The following is a 24,895-nucleotide window of genomic DNA, read 5'->3' as shown; positions in this document are numbered from 1 at the left end:
TTGGGATCGCAACAAAGTAAGTCCGAAAGATGATTTTCTGTTACCCCCACCTTGGACATCCTCGTCTATAACACCACATGACATCATATGTTCTCATTCATCAAACAACGTCGACTCTAGAGAATTATTGTAGTGAAAAAGGGCATGGTAGAGTAAATTGATTATCTTCACTAATGCAAGGTAGACCACCAAACTATGCTTAATTAGGCTTTCACCTCATAATGCCTAAAAGTAGAAAGGAATGAATAGTTGAAAATGACTCATTTTGCATTAAACTAGTAACTAACATAAGCAATGTGAATTAAATATTATAACATCAACTCGGATATAGTAGCATAAGAAGAATAACAAACTTCAAGTACTAGTTGCATTGTTTATAAGTTGGATAGGTATTGGATGACGACATCAAATGGAGGCTGAGTTGTCGTTTTTGAGTTGGCTCGCTTGACCAATGAGTTTAGCGTTCTTTTTTTAACATCTATACTCCATTTCTTGTCCTTATTTATGCGAATTTACACTATTACTTTTTTACAAGTTCACTCTTTCACCCACGAATGGCAATATTGTATATTCACATCAAATACAGACGAAAGTTCGTGTACATAGTATAAAGAAGAAAAAAGCTTGGTGCAAAAATCAATTTTCTTAATGTTCCCTCTCTATTGTCAAAAGAAAACAAAAAAATGTTCCCTCTTTCTTTCCTTTTTTTTTGGATCGTAAGTCCCCTGTACCTGAAATCATGGCGCTTTTGGCTGTCCACTTCGTTCACCAGGTAAAGAGGATAGTTGGGCCGAATAAAGGAGAGGAAAAAAGGGGAACTTTTTGCAATTGCTCCTGTTTTGTCCAGTACTTTTCTCGTTTGGAATAGGATAGGATCCCTTCCTAATTTCCCAAAAGACTACACAGTCTCTTGTTCAGTCCATTTCCGTGGACTTTGTCCCGACAAACTTGAGATGATCAGAATCGTTCATCAAGAATGTCAACAATGCTACGAATCATGTTCATCCCGTATAAGTTAATAACACATTAACCCAATATATATATGACTTTTGGCATGCTTAACCATCGCCATAAGTTTTAAAATAAGAACAATTTTGACATCAAAGTGAATCCAAAAAAAAGGCCACAATTGCACTGAACAATATCCGCCACTTCCTTTGGGAGACCCAGAGAGGACCCCATATGACATATATGAGCGCATGTCGAATTTTTAGAGGAAAAAAAACATGGGAAAACGACAGTTAATGACGTGTTTTGATAATTAATACTCGTCAAGGATATTTTCAATATTAACAAATGTTCTTAACATGCCCTTGGCATGTATTAATTATCAAAATACATCCTGGGCTATCATTTTCCCAAGAAAGAAACATTCATTGATCAGATAAGCAAAGTAGTAAAATAAAGCGACAAGAGCCTACACTTATAATTCAAACTCTCCTTTGTATATCCCATCTCGGGCCCAAACTTATATTTTAAAAAACCGTTAATTGTGTACCTTTTGTATTAAATACTAAAAATTATCTATGTAAAAAATCAATTTAATTTAATATCAATTGATACGGGAAGACCGCTTTGTTTTTCCCAAAATTGACGGCTCAACTTTTGAAGCATAAAAATTACCGTAAGCAAGGTACAAGCTACTGGTAATTTACAAAAGTAAAGGTTCAGATTTCCGGAGTGGGCTCGGGATGGTTACCATAGAGGAATTGAGTTTGGAGGAGTACGGAGGATAGGAGAATGCAAACACGCTTTCGAATTATTAGTACCTATCAAAAATATTAGTATGGTGGTCGAGGAATAAGAGAGCAAACAAGCCGCTAATTCAAAGAAACTTCCTACTCTTCAAAAATCTGTTTATGATTACACCGGTGCTTGCATTTATGAGAGGGAAGAAAATTCCCCTTCAATATCGTAACTAACCCAATTTCTATCCTAACTTGAATCATAGAAAGTTTCAAATTTTCCTCGCGAAAAATAATGTGTTCCGAAAAATTGAGACTGCGTTCTTGATGCAACCGCCACCGCCGCTTACTCCTCTCAATAGTCCATGCCACCCATGCCTCCGCCCATCCCTGGAGCTTCTTTCTCTTCCTTGGGAAGCTCGACAACAACAGCCTCTGTCGTCGTCAACAAAGAGGAGACACTGCAGAACAAAAAGATCAGTAATAAGTACTTACCAAGCAAATTGCAGGGAACGAACAAAAGAAAACGAAAAAAAAAAAAACAGGTTTTGCAAAAGACAAATAAAATGTTATCAAAACCCAGAAAACTACCTAGCAGCATCCACCAAAGCTGTTCTAATGACCTTCAATGGATCAATAATTCCTGCCTTTACCATGTCCACATATTCACCTGCTCAAACAAGAGGAAAGGGGGAAAAGGCAAAAGTTACCAAGGGTGTTAACATACCAGTAATTCTTTCATATTTTAGATGGCAAAAAGATGGAGAAGACGTTTGTAGATAACAAACCTTTAGCAGCATCATATCCAAGGTCAGGATCGTCTTGTTCCAATAGCTTACCAACAACTACTGCCCCCTCAACTCCAGCATTTGATGCGATTGTGTACACTGGTGCCTGCAACAAACAAACTTAAATGTTGAGGACCTGGTGCTTTTCAGGCTTATAATTCACTTTCCAAAAGTGACGTCCAGATATGAGTCTTAGAAATCATGCACATAGCGCACTCAAGCCAAGATGTTAATAATAAAATCACAGATCCCCTAATAACTACAAATTTCACTATAGTACTGACTGGGGCTTGACAGAAATTAACTTGGATACGGTTGGCAGTCTGTGATTAATTATTATTGGTAAGCAAACAATAAAGTATAAACAGTAACATGCGCGCAAAAAAAGTTTTCAGTTGGTAAGGATTCTTAGTGAACATAGAATGATAGAAGTTAGAACTACAGCAGAATTCTGTTATTTCATGCCAAAACTAATAGCAATAGAAGGCAAAAAGAGAGAATATTCTGCTCAAAATTATAATTCAAACACAACAATTTCCAATTTTATTTGCTTATCCACTAAAACCTAATATTTTACAGCATCAAGCTCATGTTGACGAAAAGGCTTTGCAGGTGTTAATTCAACTAAAGCACTAAGCACCAGGTCTTCTCTTTGGAAAAAGAACCGAACAAAATCCCAAACACTTAAGGAGGTACATAAAACAAATAATCATATCAACGAGAAAAAGAAACCTTTAGAGCATTCTGGATAATCTGAACACCAATCTTTTGATCAAAATTTGCAGTATGCAGCTTTTCCAGCTCCTTTGAGGCATAAAGAAGAGCAACACCGCCACCTGCAACAATAAAGCTCCAACTTTAGTCTTTGAAAGCCTTATCTCATGCTTAAGAAAAGCCCCAACTCATTAGAAGGGGGAAAGGCTTTCATTAAATGGCAAGCTTACCAGGTACAATCCCCTCCTCCACAGCTGCCTTTGTTGCATTCAAAGCATCTGTAACTCTATCTTTCTTCTCACTAACCTCAGTTTCGCTCGCCCCTCCAATCTGGCAAACAAACTTTATTTTCAACTCCATTTCTTTCCAAAAATGTATCATATAAGAAAATCGGATTCGGGAAAAGTTGTGAACAGATACGCTTGGGCCATTTCTATATTTGTGGAGGTTTCACATCACATTAGTCATTCCATTCCTTCCGGATAACCTAAAAGGTGCAGGCCCACTTAAGAATAGATGGGGTACTTTCTGATTTGAAAATAGGGTCACATTATGATGTATACTATGGGATATATAAGAAGAATAAAACAGGTTCTTCTCGTGAGCCTATTTTGTTTGATTGATCTAAGAGTCAGAGGTATGTCAAAGTTTGAATACAAATGGAAATGTTATCTTCAAAGGCAGACTACCTTCAGCACCGCAACGCCACCAGAAAGCTTTGCAAGTCTCTCTTGTAGCTTCTCCTTGTCATAATCAGAGGTACTTAATTCAATTGAAGTTCTCAGCTGTTATTGCACAATGATAGACCAAAAGTCAAATCAGCTACAAAAGCAACAAAAGGCTGAACGAATTTTAATCCAACAAAACAAACCAAACGTTCACATCTTTTTACAAACCTGTTCACATCTTTCTTCGATGGCTTTCTTGTCACCATTGCCATCAAGAATAACAGTATCATCTTTCGAAATGGTGACCTACAAAACCACACCAGAAGTAACTAATAGGGCAATAACAAAGCCAAAAGTGCAACCTTTTACTTATCCACAACAGCAATCATAGAGTGGAGTACAGCACTATACATCTATAAACTGTTGACACTGTCATGACCAACCTTTTTGCATGTACCAAAGGTTGCTGGTCCCACATTCTCAAGGTTCATACCTAGCTCATCAGTGATGACCTACAATTGTTAAAAACAACCAAAGAACTTCATCAAATAGTAGTCCTTGAATAATGAGTAAGTAGGTACTGAATAAGATGGAAAAATAGAATCTAGTTAAAGTAATCACAGTCGTGCAACATGAACAATGATAAAGCAGAAGTACCTCTCCTCCTGTAAGAGTGGCAAGGTCCTGCAGATTGGCCTTCCTGTTTTCTCCAAATCCAGGAGCTTTAATAGCACAAACCTTTACCACATTCACAATCCAATCAAAACTACAAGTTGCTTCAATAAAAGGGTTTAAAAAACATATTGCTAACAGAATTTAAAGAAAAACCTTAATTCCAGCACGAAGCTTGTTTAGAATGAGAGTTGCCAATGCTTCACTTTCTACATCTTCGGCAACAATCAGCAAAGGTCTTCGCTCCTGAGAAAGACATGGGATTATTGCATGATCGAATTCACATTTACATTCCTTGTCAGTAGCATCCCAAAACAACTGTTACCTTCAGGGCCAACTCCAATACTTTCACCACAGCATTCAAGCTTGAGATCTTTTTCTCATGAATCAATATCAGTGGATCTTCCAATTCCTGATAGGAAGAGGGGAAAAAAAGATAATATGAAATAGAAAAAAGAAGAACTGAGAACTGAGAACAGAAAAGATCTGTAACCACCATGACATATCAAAAACAAATACTTGTATTCCGCAAAGGGAATTCATGGATACGAATAGAGTAAAGTTGCTTTAAAGGAAATGAGACTCCATACACATTTTTGGTTCTTCGTGTTGGTAATGAAATACGGAGATATATAGCCCCTATCCAGCTTCATTCCTTCAACCACTTCCAATTCATTGTACAATGTTTTCCCATCCTGAAACAATTTGAGAAAGAGAGACCAAATCCATTTAATTCAGAAACTTCACACAAACTATTTTCTTAACAAGAAGGGTAATAACAGCTCCAGAGCTCCTTCATCCAGAGAAGGAAAATATTCCGGTCCTCCCACCGGCAAAGATACACACACACACACACACACATAGACAAACAGACGGATCAACATAGCTCTGAACTGCATCGCTCACTTCAAAGCAATGGCAGTCAAAAGAAACAAAGTAATGAAATTAGCAACATGAAGAAGCACTACAGCAATAAACTTCAGCACGGGAAAAAACTGACTTTCAAACGTAGAAAGATGACGTGATTGTAAAGAGTTTAAAGCCCTTCAACAGAATGCTTAGCCCATAGTCAAGCAAACAAATAGAGGAACTAAAACATGGAATGTCAGTAACACAAGAAAACTGGGTGAATAAATGAAGTGACAACTTACAGAAATGGTGATCACACCCTCTTTGCCAACTTTCTCCATAGCCTTGGCAATAAGCTCCCCAATCTCTCTCTCTCCATTTGCTGATATTGTGCCAACCTTTATGGAATAAAGTTACATCAGTAATGAAGTAATTACTAAATATCTGATTCTCAAGTCACAGAAGCCATCCATCATAAAGCAAACCTGCGCTATTTCTTCAGATGTGCTGATCATCCGTGCTCTGCTCTTCAAGTTTGTCACCACTGCATCAACTGCCATTGTGATCCCACGTCTAAGGTCCATGGCATTCATTCCAGCTGCCACTGATTTGCATCCCTCAGCATATATAGCACGGGTTAGGACTGTAGCACAGGTGGTACCTGAAGATATGTAAACCAAGCTCCATCACATTCTTGTCATCTTTAAGGAGATATTACCCTTTTGGTCATATCCAGTACTCACAAGAACATATTAACAGTAAAGAACTCCAAGCTATACTATAAAGAGACCTATATTCAACGGGACATTATACTCGTAAAGCAGCATGAATCATAAAGCAAGAAACCTCACCATCACCAGCAACATCATTCGTAGCATTTGCAACCTGCTTAACAAGGCTTGCACCTATATTCTTGACTCTGTCTTTGAACTCAATGCTCTTTGCCACAGTAACACCGTCTTTCGTCACTTTTGGGGCACCATAGCTTTGCTCCAAAACAACATTCCGACCCTTTCGAACACCAAAACACCAACAAAGACAGTAATTAATACTATTTGTTACACTTGGAGATTGAAAAGCCACAAAATTGAATATTACAAAGCCCACCACAATACAACATAAAGGCAAAACTATGAACAACGGTAGGCACCAACTTAACTTTCTTGCAATCATTTACAATCATCGAGAGAGAGAAACCAAATTCTATCACATCATACAAGATTACGTAGTTCAGTAAACTTAGATCTGTTAAGACTATCAAGTCGGAGAAAATTTAAGCCACCAAGTAAGAAGCAAAGTAATCTAGAGCCATGTCAAATATCAAGGTGCCAAGTATAAGAATAAGCATGAATCTAATGACCCCACTTCAAGAAACAACATATGAAATAGAGTAAACTTGCATGATACAACTTCAAACCCTCTGAAAATAGGGGCTCCCATGCTACATGCATACAGCTTTGTATTTACAAGTGTGCACCAAAGCCTGAAATAGAGAAGTTGGACACGGACACATTAACCATACTCTTGTCACATGTGGCTTAACATATGACAATTCCTAAAAATCGGCCAGCATAAAACCTATCTAGAAATGGTAGTTTAGAGACACCAAATATCAACCATGGTCGGGAGTCAAGTTGACCATGTTGCATTTGTCCAAGGGTGGACGCCAATACCCTATCATACAGTACAAATAACTAAGTAGCCACTTTATGCACAAAACTTACACAAGCCCATTTACTAGCAAAAATTGTAAGGATCAGAACCACATATGAATCATCTTACAACAATTGCAATCAAACAGTAACACACTCTAGTTTAGCGAACACTCACTTTCAGCATATGAATCATCTTACAACAAGGGCAATCAAACAATAACAAAATCTAGTTTACTGATCACTCACTTTCGGCCCCATTGTTACTTTGACGGCATCGGCAAGCTCCTCAACACCCCTGAGCATCAAAGCCCGCGCTTCGACTCCGAATTTAATGTCTTTCGCCGCATAGTTTCTGCTCCAAGCCAATCTAGTACCAATCTACACACACACACACACAAACGAAGTAACATTAAACACCATTAACTAGAAGAAAGATCGAATCTTTCACACCTAACAAACGAACACTCAAACCGTACCTGCTGAGTACCGTTCCTAGCGATCCTGCAAAATCAATACAGAGAGTGATCAGTTTAACTTAAAAACGAGACAGATTCATGTAGAATGAAGTGATTTGTTACTCACCGAGCTTTGGAAGCGAGATTAGCTGCGAAGCGATACATGGTGATGGTGCTGAAGTTGGTAAAGCAGGGTAATCTAGAGAGAGAGAGAGAGAGAGAGAGAGAGAGAGAGTTTTGTGATGATCTTAGGGGAATGTGAAACGGAAGAGGATGCCTTGGCCCTTGGGGGAGGGGGGAAGAGAGAGAGTATAAATAGAGTGAGGAGCGGGGGAGAGAGAGAAGGGTCTAGAAGAAGGGGAGAGGGGATTGCAGGGTTTAGGGTTTTGGCGGCTGGAGTGACTCCCACGTACAATTGACGAACGACACGCACTCGTGTTTCGGTAAATCTACTAAGCTGGACCGGTTGGGCTGAGCACTGGGCCTAATCGGGTGTGGTCCATTGGGCTTCAGTTTTGTTTCCTTTTTTTTTTTTTTTTTTGTGACACCAGAAAAGGAAAAAATGAGTAAACTCTCTCGAAAGCCACTCCTCGCGTGTCCGCCCCCGGGAGTAGGATTATATCGTCAGATGAGACGATGTGGGAAATAGAAGAAAGACAAGAAAAATGTCTGGCGTCGTAACGGCTAACTTCAGAGCTTCTTGGTCAACTCCCATGTTTGCAAGTCTATCCTTCACTTTGTTGCCCTCTCTAAGTGTGTGCCTTAAAGTACATACCGTGGTATGCACAAGGGCTTTACCATTTTGTCTTCAGTTTTGTTTCTCTTTGGTTTCAATCTTTTTTCCTTGTAATGTATAAAGAGCGGAGGAGGGAGTGACCAGGCATAGCAACCCTCTTCTGGGCGTAATCGTAAGAGTTTCGAATCCTTGGTTGGGCTAGGAAGGCAAAAAAGAGCCATAGTTTCAAATCCTCGGTAGGGTTTGCGTAATAACGAACATACAATCCCATCCAACAATCACAAATTAAACACATGTTTGGCTTGTCGGAAGTTCATTCAAAATCGACTTGTAAATTGAAATTTCATTCAAATTTTACCTCTGTTTGGCTCGTTGAAAGTTCATTGCAAATCAAATTGTGGAGTAGTTGATACTTCAAATTATGACGACTTTGTACTTGACATGCTCGAGTTCCTTAATTACTTTCATAGTTTCATGACTTGTTTACCTTACATCCAATTACTGGCGCACTGGTCAGATTTAAGAGGGACAAGTATTAGGGAATGGACTCTTTATGGGCCAGACGAGCCCAGCTGTTCGGGCTTTTTGAGTACCTCAAGGGTAGCCGATTCCAGAGATTCTGGGATGAACTTTGGTTGTAATCTGATAGTTTTGTAACCCTTTGCAGTTCATCAGGTATATACCATATTTTTCCTGAAGAGAGTTCATCAGATATTGATTCCGAACCAAACCAATATCATTCCAAAATAAAGTACTAACAGGGAGAGATTCCAACAAATTGCCCGGAAAGAGAGAGAGAGGGGCTGTCACTAACAGAGAAAATTGCTAAATTCACAACATAACAAGCTACACAAATAGAGTATCTCACAGTGACAAGGGCTGTTGAACAACCCACAATGAGTGCAATACAAAATTCGTTGTCTACATGGATCAGATTCTATAACCACAGTTGTTTCCTTTTCGGCATAAGAGAAAGAGAAGTGATTTTAAAGTTTTAATTTCATTATGGGCACAGTATCGTTCAACATAATATCTTCCCACCAAAAAGCCTCCCCCTTCACTCCAAACCAAACAAATGAAAATGAATACAACAAAATAATAATAACAGCCAAAAATGAACACCAACCCTTCAAACTCACATTCCACACTATACAAATACACAGCAATGAATTACCAGACCAACTCCCGACACCCACAATTTTCCCCCAACTGAACCATCTAATCATGGTTACTGTATCGAGTTCCCTAGACCCAATTTTTTTTTAATCATGGTTAACATCTATTGCAGTACCTGACCTGGCCTGTGAGATCCGGTTAGCATAGATGGTCACTAACCGCAGTTGAGTACTATTAAGCCCCTCCAAGTACGGCAGGAATGATTTACCAAGCATGATATAGATGTCCACCAGACAGAAAACAACAGTCTGTAAAGCCAGGAAATCAAGTCAAAATAGAGAAGCAAGAGATGGTTAACAGAACACTAGATATAAGGCAATACTTAAAACATATGCAAGTTAGTATAAAACATTAATGCATCTTCAGTAAATCTACATTAAGGGCACAAGGGATTAGCCAGTTTGGATCGCAAATCGAGGAGAACCAGAAAAACAAAACTCTTAAGTGGTTGTCAACACATGAGGCTAAAGCTGCTAAACTGTGTGCCAGTTATAAGGGCTACGTTTCCCCATTGAAGCAACACACAAAGCATCAGTAGGTAGAAGTTGCGATGCAATGTTAGGGCTCTTGTTTCTTGACAGTCTTTTGGACTATGTAGTTTGTGGATGTAATGTTTTTGTTTCTGTAAGGTCTGTTTTGCCCAGTTAGTTTTGGGCATCTTGGTTGTACTCTCAAGGCTATCTTCTTGATCCTTTGGTTGGTTTCTTAATAAAGTTACTATTCCAAAATAAAAATAAAAAATTGCAATCTTCACGCATGTAGGTGAACATCAGGCATAAAACTTCTCATGAGGAGCCATCTTAGTTTCTGATGCCATATTCCTAAACATGGTTTTTTTCAATACAATCCAAGCATGCGACAAAACTTCAACCTCGACAATAATCTGGCCATTAAATCTTGAAATAACTTTCAAAAGGTAGTAGTGGAGTGCTATTTACCTTGCGAACATCAGCACTCTGGTTTCCAAATGCCTCAAAAAGGGCCGGCAAAAATGATGGTAACTGAGCCATCAGTTCCTCTTGGGAGAGCCTGCCAACGAGCTGAAAACAAAGATAGGGAGGACTATTACACAAACAGTGAAAGTTTTAAGGTTTTTCCAAAAGGAAAGGCGGAATGAGAATTCTGACACAAAAATTTCGCTTAAAAAACCACTCAATTCTCAGCTAACGTAAACTCCACTTTTTGGATAGAACACAATACAAAGGAATCTTCTTGTTGGTGGTAACAATCTCATTTTGACGTCTCTATTCTACTTTTTCCTATTCTTCTTTTTCTAAAAGCTTCTTGTCTTCGGGGTATCCCTCAGCCGTCACCCAGTTTTCCATCTGATGATAGTTTGTCATTGCATTTCAACGGTAAAACAAAATGAAATAGTAGGAGTAACCGGAGAGTCGGAGACACAATATTATGCAGCACCAAAAGATTCCCAAGAGATTACATGGTGAAATGATGCCCAGGAACAATGATGGCAGCCAATATCAAGCAGGACTGGTAGATTATACAAACAGTTTCATAAGAAAGGTCATTGAACCAAATGTAAATGAATAGAAAAGCTAATATCATTCATTTTTTAACTTATGAAAAATAAGGGGGAAAAAAAGCAAATCAGTACAAAAACGAGGAAATAAACTTCTAATTACAAGCAACTCCAGTTACTTAACTCGCGGAGTAACAACCCCAACATTTGTGAACACGCCAATAACTTCCTACAGATTCCATTTGATCCGGTCCATACAAAGAGGTCACGGGAATTTGGTAATTTCACATAGTTGGAAGTTATGGCCTTATGGACTAGATGGCTCTAATGCCCAAGCCTTAATCTGGCACATGTAGGATGAATAGGGCCAACTTGGGACATTGGCCAGACATGGGTTGGATTTTAGAAGTGTCTTTTGGGTTCTAGTCAAGTCAAAATGTCTCTTTAAATTCTACTCAAAGTCTTTACAGTCAATTAATTGATCAAAGAGTCATTTGGTTTTTCCATGTCATTAATGTTAAATGTAATCGAAGAGCCAATTAGTTGATCAATGAGTCATTTGGACCCCATCCATTTAAGGGTTTAGGCTTCTAATCATTGCCCTATTTCTCTTCAATTATTACTCTCATTTTTCTCTCTCTCTCTCCCCAATCATTGCCTCTATTTTCAATCATTACTCTATTTCTCTCTACACTCATTACCTATAAATCCAAATCCAAAATCTCAAAACGAATGGGCTCTTGGTTTTTCCATGTCATTAACGCAGTCAAAGAGTCTATATTCAATGTTTCTTTGGGAGTCTAAAGTTGGTTAAAGGTTATTAATTTTGGGAAGTTCTAGAGTCAAGTTGAAATTGATATAAATAATATTGTAAGCCTTGTGACAAATCATGATTGAATGAACGAAAAATTGAGTAGCTTTCAAGCTCTTTGATTGTGCAATGCAATCATCTCTTTGGTGTGATGCTAAAGAGCCCCTAGGTGTGATGCCTTGGGTTTTCTAGGTGTGATGCCTAGACCTATCCTTCTCTAACCGTTCGTCTCCTTCTTCTTACAAATTACTGTTCACGTCTACTGTTCACAGCCCAAAAAAACAGCCCCTTTCTCTTGTGTTTGATTATACTTAGCCTTATTTCAATCTCGCCCTGGATCACCATTTCTATAAGTGCACCTTTAAAGTGATCCCATAAATGAGCATTTATATATTCACATAATCAGGCTGTCAACTATTCAATGTTCTAAATGGCGCTTGGCGCTAGTAGAGCGGAGACCCACCTCCAAGCGCCAAGCCGCCTAGGCAGCGCCAAGCAATTCGGCGTTTTTTTTTTTTTTTTTTTTTTAACAAACCATTATCCAATCAAACTATATTCTATGTATCCATAATGCAAGTTCAAAGTTCTACATAACCATAATGCAAAGTTTAATGTACAAACCCAAATGAAATTAAGTAGTAGCAACTAGCAAATAAGTTGAATAAGACAATAAGTAGAAATAAACGAGATCAGAGATCCCTAATGCCAAGTTCAAAGTTCATCTCCGTCCTTTAACTCTTCTCCTCCATACCCTTCCAAAACTTGATCTCCATTAGTTTAATCAGAAATACTAGGGATAAAGAAAATTTACCCCGAAAGTACCCCGAAAAGATCAATTAGTGGTTGAGATTCACTTTGATGTGTGTGACATAATCATCAAAGTGATTCTCAACCATTGATTGCTGTTTTCGGGGTACTTTCGAGGTAAGTTTTCTTTGTACCTAGCATTCCCCTAGTTTAATACTATACATTTTAGGCCGCCAAAGGCCTCCAAAGACGCCGATGACGCCGCCAAGGCCGCCCGGCCGCCAAACACCGCCAAACCTCCCTGGGCGCCAAATCAAATGCCAAGGGGTATTGGCGTGGCGGCAGGGCACCTCCAAGCGCCTAGGCGGCCGCCATTTAGAACACTGCAACTATTAACAAATTGTGTGCCACATCTACACTGTAATGGTTATTATCAATTGCAAACATCAACAAAAGTATTGCAGCAGACACTAACCACCTCGAGTAGGGAGAATCTCAGAAAACATTGGAGTTGTTTATGATAAACCACTGTTAAGTACGGCATCAGCCGGTTAGTACTAGTTACAAATAACTGCTCAGCCACACCAATAAAACTTTTAACAAGCAGGTGATATCTATAAGAAAGAGGATTTTTATTGTCATCAGCAAACCAGAAAAAGAGAATACAGAACATCCAAGTATCATATTGCCACAAAAAAAAAATTCCAAAAGAAGTACCTTTGTTAAACAATTTACGCAACTAACAAGAGTTTTCTCATCTTCAGTAACCAATAAAGGGACAATAACCTGCAATTGAAGTAAACAGGAGTAATGAGGGTGAACATAAATGCCCACTGAAACGAGATTACACCGCATTCGGGCCTTCGGACAGTAAATTGGAATTAAGGACCACTTACAGTTAGACATCTGAATGGCTCATACTGAGACAACACAATTGCCAAACAATGTTCTGCTTCATTTGCCACCTGAATTGGAAATTCCCTACCATGAGACATTGAGAAAGAAAGTGATAACCGGAAATGAAGTAGCTCAGCTAAAGAAGGTTACTTTTGGAACAATGTCTTTTGCAACATGAAGCAGTTTTTCAATTACAATCTCCACAGAATCCTCCATGGCATCTCCCTGGAAACATGTTACTAAAATATCACAACACAAACTATGTAAAGAATAGACATGAAAATAACGACAACAAACACGTGTAATGCTGAAAGGTACACTACTTTCCCTTTCGTTTTCACCGTTTCTGTTGGGTTGAAGATGATAACACCAATCAGACGAAAACAATCAGAAAGTCATCCACAAAATGGACCACAAGAAAGATATCAAGCAAACCTGATTTTTGAGCATTTCACTTATTAGCAAAAGAGCAAGTTCACGGATTGATGATTCAGAATCATCCAAAACCTCAAGAACAACTGTCAAAATCTGATTGAAGTACTGCAAAGAAATAAGAATCATGTCAATTTTGAGATAAAATATAATCCAAGTAACCACAGTTTGATACTCAACTCCATACATAAATGAAGCAATGTAGTTCCAAAGAGTATCATCCAACATACACTACACGCAAACCACTAGCGAATAAACTAGTTAAACACTTTAAGAATCACAGCTGAAATAATAGAAGAAAATGGAAACAAACAGATGTCCAATTTTCTTCAACCAGAACGCATGCAACATATTTTTTGTGCTTCTTGGTCGACACATGGGAACAGAGGATTTGGATGTAGAAACTCATCCTACCTTAGACCAAATGGATGGATCATTGGCAATAGAAGTTTCAATCAACTGCTGAAGAGCACTGCGCTTGCTAGCAGAAGGGCTTTCATCGTTCCCATTGCAAATCTACCAAAAAAGAAAGGGTGCAGCAATGTTTTATCTCATTTCCAGTTGTAAAACAGTAAGTCAATACAGCATATATAGCAAAAGATGTGATGGTAAACTTTCACAACAAAGAACTTACCAGGTGAAGAAGTTGAGGAATGCTTAGACCTATGTCTGGAGTAGAGTTAATTTTCAAAGCCTCAAGTTTTGAATGATTAAGGTCCAACTCAGTTGGAGCATCATTATCATGCTTGATGCCAACAGTGACCGATTGGTTGTCATACCTCATTAGTCCATTAACATCCAATCGCGGAGTGGAAGATGCCTCCAGATTTACGCTGCTGTCCATGCTGCTGGCAGTATACTTGAGGTCCTTGGTTTTGGTACTGAGAACCTCACTGTTGACACCAGCCCCAAGACCCAAATACAAGTGCTCTTGGGTTTGATCAGACACATCTTGACCAATTGAACCTGTGACGGGCGTTGACTCTTGTGCGGAACTCCACTTCCTGCCACCATCACTGTCAATAGAACCACCAGAGTACCTTCCAAATAAGTGGTTTTGCCTTGAAATTCCAATGTATCCTTCTTCAGAAGATGTTCCAACAACGTCAGATGGATCATAAGACGACTTGGGACGCTGTCGCTCTTTCTTGTTCTGCACAAAATTCATCAAGTCCACTTCTATACGAGGCGTTTTCTGCTTAAGGGATCGTCTCAAGGAATTTTGTTCTTCAACTGATAGACTAAGAATGTAATTCAAGACCGCCACTGAGTCAAAGTGGGAGTAAACTGATATAATGCACTTAACAGCTGCATCCTTCAGTTTCGTATTCTTGTCATAGACTAATGGTGTCAATTTAGCAAGCCACAACTTCAAAATGCCACCATTTCCAGAGCCTTCAGAATTCATTGCATGCTTGTTGAAGGAACTAATGGCAAATTCAATGACAGCCAGTTTTGCCTTCGGCGACCGTTGCTCATCCAGTGACCGAAGCAATGCTGGTAAAAGAGAATCAATGCCATAAGTCTTGCTGACAATTTCCAATGTCGTTGAGCAAGGTTGCCTTACTAATTCCTTTGGATCAATTAACCTTGAGAAAACATGAGGCATGATCCTCTCCATATAACTTTCAAAGGGCTTTTTGCAAGTGGGAATAATATCTGCCAGTGTTGAAAGAGATGCTTGGGCAACTTTATGGTGGGGATCATCCAAGTGCTGGAAAAACAACTTCATCACCTTCTCAAAATTTTGTGTAACTTCTTGAATACCTCTCGGACCTTGCTGCAGCAAAGAATGGAGATAATTAAATGCAGCAACCCTAGCATTCCAGTCCGAACTCGGACTGAGTCCCTCACTCAGAGCTTCATTGAGAGAAGCTGGACCATCCACATAGCTTGACATTTCCCCAAATGACAGCTGGCTATCATCAAAACTCCTTCTGGTAGCAGACACTCTTGCGGAAGCATTCTTTCTCAAAAGTGGCCTCTGGAAATTGGGAACATAACTGTTATGTGAATCCCTGAAATTTGCATCTCTGTATGAGGTGTCTGAGTATTGCCTCTCAACTTGCAAGTTCATAAATCGCCTGGCTTCTCTAGCATCAGCGTTTGCTTCAACAGAACCTCTTTCTTGAAGCTTTTCAGAAGCTCTCTTAGCAGAGTAGGATGACAGGCTAGACAAAGGCTCAGCTCCCTCAGTACTATGATATGAAAATTTAGCAGCTTCTTTGGAAGCCTGAATCTGAGTGATGATATCAGACAAAGCCAAGCCACCATTGCGATTACTGGCTTTAGGCACGCCAGTTACAGTTGTATCAAGCCCTAGAGAGGTTGCAATATTTTTTGAAGCAGGAACAGCAAGAGGGAACGGTGGATCACGGGATGATGGAGGGTCAACTCCTGCACTAGGGGAAGAAAAGCAAGAAATTTAGCCATTCAACAGGTATAGAAGACAAATATATGTTAATTATGTTATGGAAACAACATTCACTTGGAAAAGTTAGTACAATACCTAGGTCCAAACTGGATGATCTGAGAGAAGGATTATACTTGTCAGATGCATGTAAACCTCTAAGCAAGCTTTCAATAGCAGTCACCTTCTGTTGGCTTGCGTGCAGCACACTTTCCAGGCTTCTTTCTGTTCCTTTACCTACCGGTTTTGCCTGGGAGAACAGTAGCCCAGAAGAGAGGGATGTACCAGCGGTCAGACTTGAATTTCTGTCCATTGCAACAATAGCTGAAGTTCCATATCCAGCAAGATTAGAAGGGGCGTGTGTTTGTGGGGTAAAAGACATTTGTGAACTTCTCTCACGCACGGAAGGAGAAGCATGTCGTCTATGCATTCCCCCATCCTCGTCATTTATTACCTGCAAGAGCATGACCATGTCACTTATTTCACGAATCGCAATGCGATAATCTAATTTTGCAATGGGATGCAGAAGGTAAAAGATGGGAAGAAAGAGAAACATAAATTACCCTTTGAATAACAGGATCAAATGTTGAAAATAGTCTCCGAGAACGCTCAGGCCATGTTTTTGCAAACAGCCTATAGCATGTTCTTGCAGTTGCTCGAACCTGTCGAATTTAATGTGTCAAGTAGATTGGTGAACCCTCGAGACATTCCCACCAAGAAAGGACATGCTTCTCAAAAGCACATGAAAAAGAAATGACTAATACCACAAAAATATTACTTTACTGACAAGTTCAGGAATGTAGTAAAACCGGGGTACCCTTAGGACGCCCAAACAAAGAAAGAAAGAAAAGATAGATGGCAATAATCCAAGAGGGAAAAGGCATATTCTATAAATGCATGAAATCACGTGGATGAAGAATCACTTTGGACAGTTTCATATCCTGTTAGTTTGTCTATTGACTCTACTTTCATGTTGGGCTACTCGATTGTCCAGAGCAGAACTAGGTAAAGGATCATACAATATCTTGTGAAATTCCACCCACTTTTGTACGGGAGAAGAAATGATTCAACTTGTAACACAAGGTAAACCAACAGTTTGAACCCGCACACCTACACCCATTCCTCTGGTCGCATAGTTACCATAACGATTTAACAACCAAACACACTCATTCATTTCTGAAGGAATCAATAACTTAAACAACTTGCTGAAAGTTGGGGGTTTTGGTTGTGTGTAGGGGTGAATTAAGAAGTCATAAACCGAGGAGCTTCTAGGCAGGTAGTTCCTCAGGACAGAGCACAAGTGGCCTAGAGGAGTTCAGGTTCCTCTTTTGTGGCCATGACCAGGTCTCATAAGAATTGTTCATTCACCGTGTTGCTGTATAAGTATTAACAGAAGTTTATTCCCAACCAAGGAAAAAGGGGAAAGAAAGTAACTTTAGAATTTGAGTTAAAACGTCTCATTGTCCAACAAAAATTTGAGACTAGATCTCCTTCATGGGGAACGCCCACCAATATTTTGAGGTCAGACAAAGTGTGCACATCTTTTCAGTGTGCAGAGCTCGTGGTGCGCCACATAATTTTAATCTCAAATTGGGCACATTCGGAGCAGCAGGTGGTGCAGATCATAAGGAGATCCACATCTTTGTAGCCAAAATAAACAAACAAAAGTGTGCATATTTGGCACCCAGTGTGCAAGTATGATACTTCCTCCGTCTGTGTTTGTTAGTCCACAAACATACTTTTTTCCGTCCCTCAATGTTTGTCCATGTTTGAAAGTCAATGAGCAAATTGTGTCAATTGTACTCTTTTACCCTTGTATTCAAATATTGAATTAATTGATTGAAGGGTAAACTTGGAAAGACAAGAATTGTACAAAGCAATCATGATGTTCCCTAAAATGGACTAACAAACACGGACGGAGGGAGTAATATTAACCGATATCCACATCGGAAGACTCAGAACCAAAATGAAACAAACATGTTTTGTCTACACATCATGGGGGAAAAGGGAAGAATCCCTGACATCAAATACCTCACTCATTGCATCTGCAACACAACACCTTATAAGGTCTTCATAAAGGTCAGCTGCCCGTTGTATTTCAGGTGCATCAGCCCAGTATTCTAGAACTAAAAGGGCATACTCACAGCACCTGCAATTATAAGAGGAAAAGAAAAGGTTGACTGAAACAATGACAAAAGCTGGTAGAAGCTGCATAAGAAGCAGAATCATACCTAGCACGAAGTACTGCATTACGGTCATTCTTAGCACAATCAGCTATACGAGGAATAACACGAGCCACTTTGCAGTTTCGCAACATCTAGAAAATCAACCATATTACAATTAACAAAGGAAGAATTTCCATGACGGAATACACCTGATAAACTCTGATGAGCTAAACAATACCGTTTTAATGCAATTATCGGCAGACTCTGCAATTACAAGGACAGTTATCACAACAAGCTTGAAAAGGACCTGCAGGTCAGATCACTGTCAGGAAAATGTTTGAGCATAACCCAATTATCAGCAACGAAAACGGTGTACTTACCGGAATGAATGTTTCCGCACACGCTTCAAAATCTCCCAAGAGCTCTTTAGACAGAAAGCTCAATAGGTGACAAGCCTAGCAAAAATAGAAGAGAAAAGTTTAAAAGAGCTTTCAGAGATCAGGAACAACAAAGAAGCATCAAGGACTTATCCACCACTGGATTTGATCTAAAATTCAAGCTCGATTCATTCCAAGGGATTAGGCACCACAATATAAATAGCACAAACTACCTGCTGGACCTTCATCTACATAATATGCTTTAGCTTTAAGCAGGGTTCAAACAACAGGAATATCGCATATACAACCTATACAGGTGTTAAATATTGCAAGGCTAAAAACCAAATTTCGCTAAATATAAAATTCCGAATGCTAAAAGAAGCCATGATGGCCTCAGAATGCTTGTGCTAAAGCATCCAACTCAAAACCGAGTAGCAATGAGTGGAGAGGACGCCCAGGCTCATATACTAATTTTGGAGGAAATAATTAACGGATGTGGGTCAAACTCCAACACTCCCCTTCACATGCGATCCCCGACTCACACATAGAAAGGTAAACAAACGATCCATAACACATGAATCACAACAAACAACGGTGCACTTACGGCACAAACAAGGGGAAACAAATTCTCTGAAACCCTAGCTCTGATACCATGTTAAAGCATCCAAAACAAAATCAATTGGCAATGAGTGGGGAGGCCGCCCAGGCTCATATACTAATTTTGGAGGAAATAATTAACCGATGTGGGACAAACCCCAACAGCTTGAATCTTTTCCCCATACAAAAATAGGGACGATTGATATTTGAAAAATATCTTCCCCTCTTAAGGTTTCAGCAGAGGGGACTGAAACACAAGATAAACGCTCCTCCAGCTGCATGGACACCAAAAAAGATAAATCCTATACGTGGTAATAGTTTTGATTAGACCAGGTGAAACCGCACGGCCCAACAAAACTTAAATTATGCATGAAATTGCTGCTTTGGGAAAAGATGTAGAAGACCAAAGACAGTAACATATTGCTTTCTTAAATATCTAGCATATAACAGCAATTCAAAGCTTACTTGGCATTAACTAAAACATAACTTATCCTCCCTCCCTCTCTCTCAATCTCAAACATTACAAAAAAAACATTTTAAAACTTAAAGAGAGAGAGAGAGAGAGAGAGAGAGAGAGAGAGAGAGAGAGTAAAAATCTACCTGTTTTACAATGGTAGACCTTCGATCAGACAATTGAGTGCTCAAGGGGGCAACAAGTTGTTTCAGAAGTCCACGGAAACATGGATAGTCAGTTGCTCCTGGTAGAAGGAAATAGTTGACAAATGATAGTCAATGTCATATCTTCCAGTAAAATCATACTATGTTAACACAGCTGTGCCATATTAGATGCCAAGGAACATTATATCTCCTTGCCTCAACCAAGAAGAAAACACAGCGAACAAACCAGTGCATCAAGATATTACCAAAGAAATACACACTTAAAAAAAGTAAAATATACATTTTAGGGAAGGATGGGCAACAAACCTCCAATAACAAGACCTTCAACTCTCTGCATGGCTCCGATACGGACAGACCAATCTTTCTCAGGTACGAGAGTCGAAGTAATTTTATCAAATTCCCTCGTTAGCTCCTTCTCGGAGTAAACTTTAATTGGGTCAACTGGTTTTTCTGTAACATCACCATCTCCTACAAATCAAGTGAAATAAAGTTAACAGCAATAGTGCTGCTTCAACCTTGCTCCAACCACACAGGAAGTGAAAGACAACATGGTCAGTTCAGATGTTGTTTGTCATACAATGGATAAGGGAGTCCACCTCATGGTAACATTGTGGTTATGAATAAGGCGTCTAGAATATTGGTAAGGAAATCTCCTATGGAGCAAAATTCTTTACAGTATTCTGTTATCAGAAGAACATACTTGGTTCAAGCTAGTGGATGTGAGTTTGTAGGCATAATACAAGAGATCCATAGAAATGCATTTCTAGACATCTTAACTGCTTATCATTGATTTACTCGTTTTAAGTTGGGAATATGTTGAGCTCAACAAAAACCAGTAAATTGCTAAATAAGGGTATTTTGGTAATTGCAGATATCCTAAACGGGGGCAGCATGGGTCGTTCAAAGATCGGTCACTCAAGGATCATCATGAATCTAGTAATTGCATGAATATCATTTAGATACATTAAACACATGTTAATTCACCGGATGCATTTATATCTAGGTTCATTCACATGAATTATTCGATGTACGCATTAGGTTCATTCACATGAATTATTCGATGTACGCATTAGGTTCATTCACATGAATTACTCGATGTAGTGATGTACGCATTAGGTTCATTCACAAGTTGTACTCTATGTATTCATTTAGGGTTAAGCACACAAACCTCCGAAGAGAGACACCTCCCGAGTGGAATTCTTGGCGGCTTTTGGACTGCTCCTTTTTGGGTTAAGGTTAGCAGGCTTGATCGGAACAGCAGTGTAATTATTTGGAAGTCCATCCGAGGAGTGGACTTTTGGTTGAATTCTCTCTAGCCTGGCAGTAATGTCTTTCAACTGCAGTTTGATACCATGTCAGTAAAGACAATTGACATGTAATATTAACTCACTAAAGCTTCCATTTTGTTCTACACTAAAACCACATAAACTGAAACAGACAGAAACATAAATATTAAAAACTGAATTGACAGTAGTTCAGGAACTTGAAAGTTGTGACAAGCTGAGAGCAAACTGAAGCGACTCACAAATGATGTCGGAAGATTATGACGCTGAAGTTCGTCGCGGAATTGTGGCCCAACCTGAGTATACATCTCCTGAGAAGGAAACATGAATCAGGTTAACATCCAAAGATGTGAACTCCCTGTCGAAACAAACCTGAATAGTTGAGCAGAGATATTCAGAATTAGAAACTGCATTCCATGTTAGACTTTTAGGGGACAAGAAGAGACCACTTGACAATGGTACGTCAATTGAAACAAACTCCTTAAATGCTTATAAATTTTATAGTAACTCCCTCTAACAACTCCTGATGTCTTGGTCAATGATTCATACTTCCTGTAACAACTTCACACAATGCATGTCATGTCTTCCTGCATGATGGCTTCTCACATGCCCACAGCATCTACCTATATCAAATATGTGATCTTCTCCTTGCTACTATCTTACACCTCATTCTTCCAAACAACTTCCCAAAGAACATTAGTTATAGCAGTACTCTATGTGCAGGACATACTGATGCATTATATGTGCAACTTCCCTATGCCCAATACAGTGTTTGAGCTTCATATGTATCATTGTATCCTCCTTCCTCCCTACTCATGTACCTAATTCAGTTCTAGGATGGCCCACAGAATAGAAGCAGTTCAATAAGCTCTGTACAGGATCAGCTACCACAGAAGTAGCAGGATGCATAAAAGCTGCATTTGGCCATCAGAACAAGACAGATTTCCAACAGAGTGAACACTTTAAGCTAAGTCCCCAATGTTTAAGAGCCACGGCTTCAATCTCAGATTTGCTTTTTCAAGTAGCCTCTTGGTGAAATAAATTATGTGGGGCTGGTCTTAGATTCTCCTTCAACCCATCTGCTGCGTGCAGAGACTCGAATAACTTCCTCAAGTGCACCATGTTTAGAAACCTGAAGACTAATACCCCTCCCATCTAGAAGAAACACAGCTCACGTATATGATTTCCATTTTTATTGTTGTTTTCTGGAGTGAAACCTTAAGTTGCCAAAAAATTAAGTTCAGGAAAAGAGCACAAAGTTGTCACAGCCCTTTGGCAAAAGAACGTAAAGAAAATGATATTCTCCAAGACTAGTTGAGATCGGAATTTTCCAGTTGGGTAAGTGCTATAAGAACAATTCCCCCATGAATTCTACAAACCTCAATGCATGATATAGCTGCTTCCCGCACGGCATGATTTGGATCATTCAACATCTGCAAAATCTGATCATCCAACAAAAAACTAGTAAGTTCTAGCTCTCTCTTTTCCAGCAAAGTTAAATAACTACCTACAAAAGACATCAGTTTAAAACTTCTCAAAATAAAGTCAATAACCATACAGGAGGAAGAATAGCTCGTTGAAGCGGAAGCTCAGTAGATGCAAAAAGACCAATAGCTGATGTGACAGTACGAGCAAACTCTTCTCGCACTCTCCAACTTTTGTGTGCCCAAGCATAAGACCCTGCTCTCTCAACAATGATAGTTGGTGAAGAAACCTGACAAAAACAATCACAACCTAAATGGAAACTGTCTGTTTTTCCTGTTCCTTCCACAGGTATGAAGAAATAAGTACAAGGATATGACATGCCATCTACACACGGGTAATATGATCTACTCAAAGGACAATAAAAGTAGGTTCTGTACTCTTACGACAAAGTAAAAATGCACTCTATCCGGAAGATGACGGATTTAAGAAAACTAGTTAATATGAGTAATTTGAAATCCTTCATGTCAAGTACTATAGTTATAGGATACTATTTCATATAAGTAACAAAATACACCACTTCTATTTCTAATCCATCTTCCACCCTCGTTCCACAAGGCTCCATTAACTAAACCCCTCATGTATCTACCAAACCTAAACCTCAACTCCATCTAAGAGCAAGTCCAATGGGGGGATGGAAAATGAGGGGATGGATAGTTATTTCAGTGTGAAAAAGTGGTTAAAAGTTAGTTAGATGGATAATAGGACTCCCTCCTCTCCAATGGGGGGATGGATAGTTATTTTGGGATGAAAAATTGATTAACTAACTTTTTTTCCATTTTATTTTCCCCAAATTAATTCAACTTAATTAAAGATTGAAAAAAACAATAATAACACAACACCGCGACCCAGGTATACTCCAGCCGTCCATTTTTCTGGTAAATTGGTTGATTTGCTGAGCTGGCTAGGGATGCATCTTTGCATATAGGGATGGATATAATGGATATATCCATCCCCATAACCATCAAAGCTATTTTCCATCCCCTCTTCCATCCCCCATTGGAGACCAGATTTTCCATTTGGGGCTGGAAAATAACTATGACAAACCCCCATTGGAGTTGCTCTAAAAAGTCAATATTTTCACATTCCACGCACTTTGAACTAAATCACCGCCTTAGCAACATAAGATATACAACAACAAAACGAGCAAAACCCATCCCCGCTAAACACAAATTCCTCTTCTCCTATATTCCCTAAATAAATTAACATCATATAAGAACATCCCCATCCCTTGCCCTTACTCAAAAACAAGATGTTAGTTACAACCCCCACTCGTTGACTCAAACATACACGAAATACTCATTTGTAAGGCTATTTTTCCCTCCCAAATTTAAAACCATGCCATTAATGAAGCTTTTGCTCAAATTTGTGATTAGATTTGGGTTTTCCCATTGGAGTGTTTCGTACCAAATAAAGCTTTAGCCAAATTTTCACTCGAATTCGGGTAAAAGTAATCAATTTGGCCATAACAACCATAATCAAATCACTTAGCAACATTTACTCGAATGAAATATATATCTCCAGTGCATCCAATTATACCTCCATGAGAGTGAGCAAGAGGCGCCTGGCGGCATCGCGAACGGGCTGTTTCCCGTCACCCAGCCGCTCAACGACGGCTGGAACCAGGGCATTGAAGTGAAGCTTCAAGTGCTCGCCGGACAGAACGGCTGCGGAGGCGAGGGCGAGCAGCGCCCCCTGGGAAACCCTGAAGTTGTTGTCTTTCAAGAGATCCATTGAGCAGTCGACGAGCGCGGTGACTTCGGACGAGGACAGGGTCTTTCTGGAAGCTTCGAGGAGTTGGTAGAGGCGCTCCACGCCGGCCATTCGCTCCTTGGTGTCCTTGGAGCGCGCCATTTCGAGCGCCTCCTCCATTGGATTGGGTTGGGAATGTAGGGTTTGGTAGGGGTGGATCTAGTGGTGGGTGGCTCAGATCTGAGGAGAAGTAGACGGTGGGGTTCGAGGGAGTTGGTGGAGTGACGGAGAGAGTGGAGAGAGAGAGAGAGAGTAGTGGAGAGAGAGAGACAGAGAGAGAGAGAGAGAGACAGTGGAGGAGGGAGAGAGAGAGAGACGGAGGGGAATGGTTTTTCTAGATCGGAGGGGGGGAAGTGAGTAAACATACGGCTGGAAACAGAAACTTGGATACAGGTAATCTAGGCTGGGTTGTTGATAAAAACAAAGTTTGGAGATTTTTTTAGGAAAAT

The 24,895-nt window shown here is 39.6% G+C and overlaps 2 protein-coding genes across 2 annotated transcripts; both read right to left on the bottom strand.

The window, feature by feature from the left end:
- Positions 1-1,821: 1,821 nt before the first annotated feature.
- Positions 1,822-7,901, bottom strand: LOC131313400 (chaperonin CPN60-2, mitochondrial). Its single transcript, XM_058341688.1, has 18 exons — positions 7,614-7,901; positions 7,508-7,532; positions 7,278-7,409; positions 6,228-6,387; positions 5,862-6,037; positions 5,679-5,774; positions 5,118-5,222; positions 4,853-4,939; positions 4,684-4,773; positions 4,513-4,593; positions 4,299-4,367; positions 4,084-4,161; positions 3,877-3,972; positions 3,418-3,517; positions 3,206-3,309; positions 2,474-2,579; positions 2,277-2,355; positions 1,822-2,146 (listed from the first exon to the last, which is right to left on the bottom strand). The coding sequence occupies exons 1-18, from the start codon at positions 7,649-7,651 to the stop codon at positions 2,041-2,043; spliced, it is 1,728 nt and encodes a 575-aa protein (XP_058197671.1). The 5' UTR covers positions 7,652-7,901; the 3' UTR covers positions 1,822-2,040.
- A 1,302-nt stretch (positions 7,902-9,203) lies between these two features.
- LOC131312329 (CLIP-associated protein) lies at positions 9,204-24,714 on the bottom strand. Its single transcript, XM_058340009.1, has 21 exons — positions 24,234-24,714; positions 22,771-22,926; positions 22,592-22,654; positions 21,455-21,523; positions 21,098-21,266; positions 20,236-20,397; positions 19,912-20,009; positions 18,718-18,792; positions 18,576-18,644; positions 18,404-18,489; positions 18,204-18,321; positions 16,736-16,834; positions 16,272-16,626; positions 14,397-16,159; positions 14,177-14,278; positions 13,766-13,870; positions 13,481-13,555; positions 13,330-13,398; positions 13,151-13,219; positions 10,337-10,438; positions 9,204-9,646 (listed from the first exon to the last, which is right to left on the bottom strand). Exons 1-21 carry the CDS (start codon positions 24,564-24,566, stop codon positions 9,485-9,487), a joined length of 4,299 nt encoding a protein of 1,432 aa, XP_058195992.1. The 5' UTR covers positions 24,567-24,714; the 3' UTR covers positions 9,204-9,484.
- Positions 24,715-24,895: the final 181 nt, after the last annotated feature.

Source organism: Rhododendron vialii, chromosome 13a (assembly GCF_030253575.1).
Source record: "Rhododendron vialii isolate Sample 1 chromosome 13a, ASM3025357v1".
Taxonomy (NCBI): domain Eukaryota; kingdom Viridiplantae; phylum Streptophyta; class Magnoliopsida; order Ericales; family Ericaceae; genus Rhododendron; species Rhododendron vialii.
This window is presented reverse-complemented; position numbering and strand designations above follow the sequence as displayed.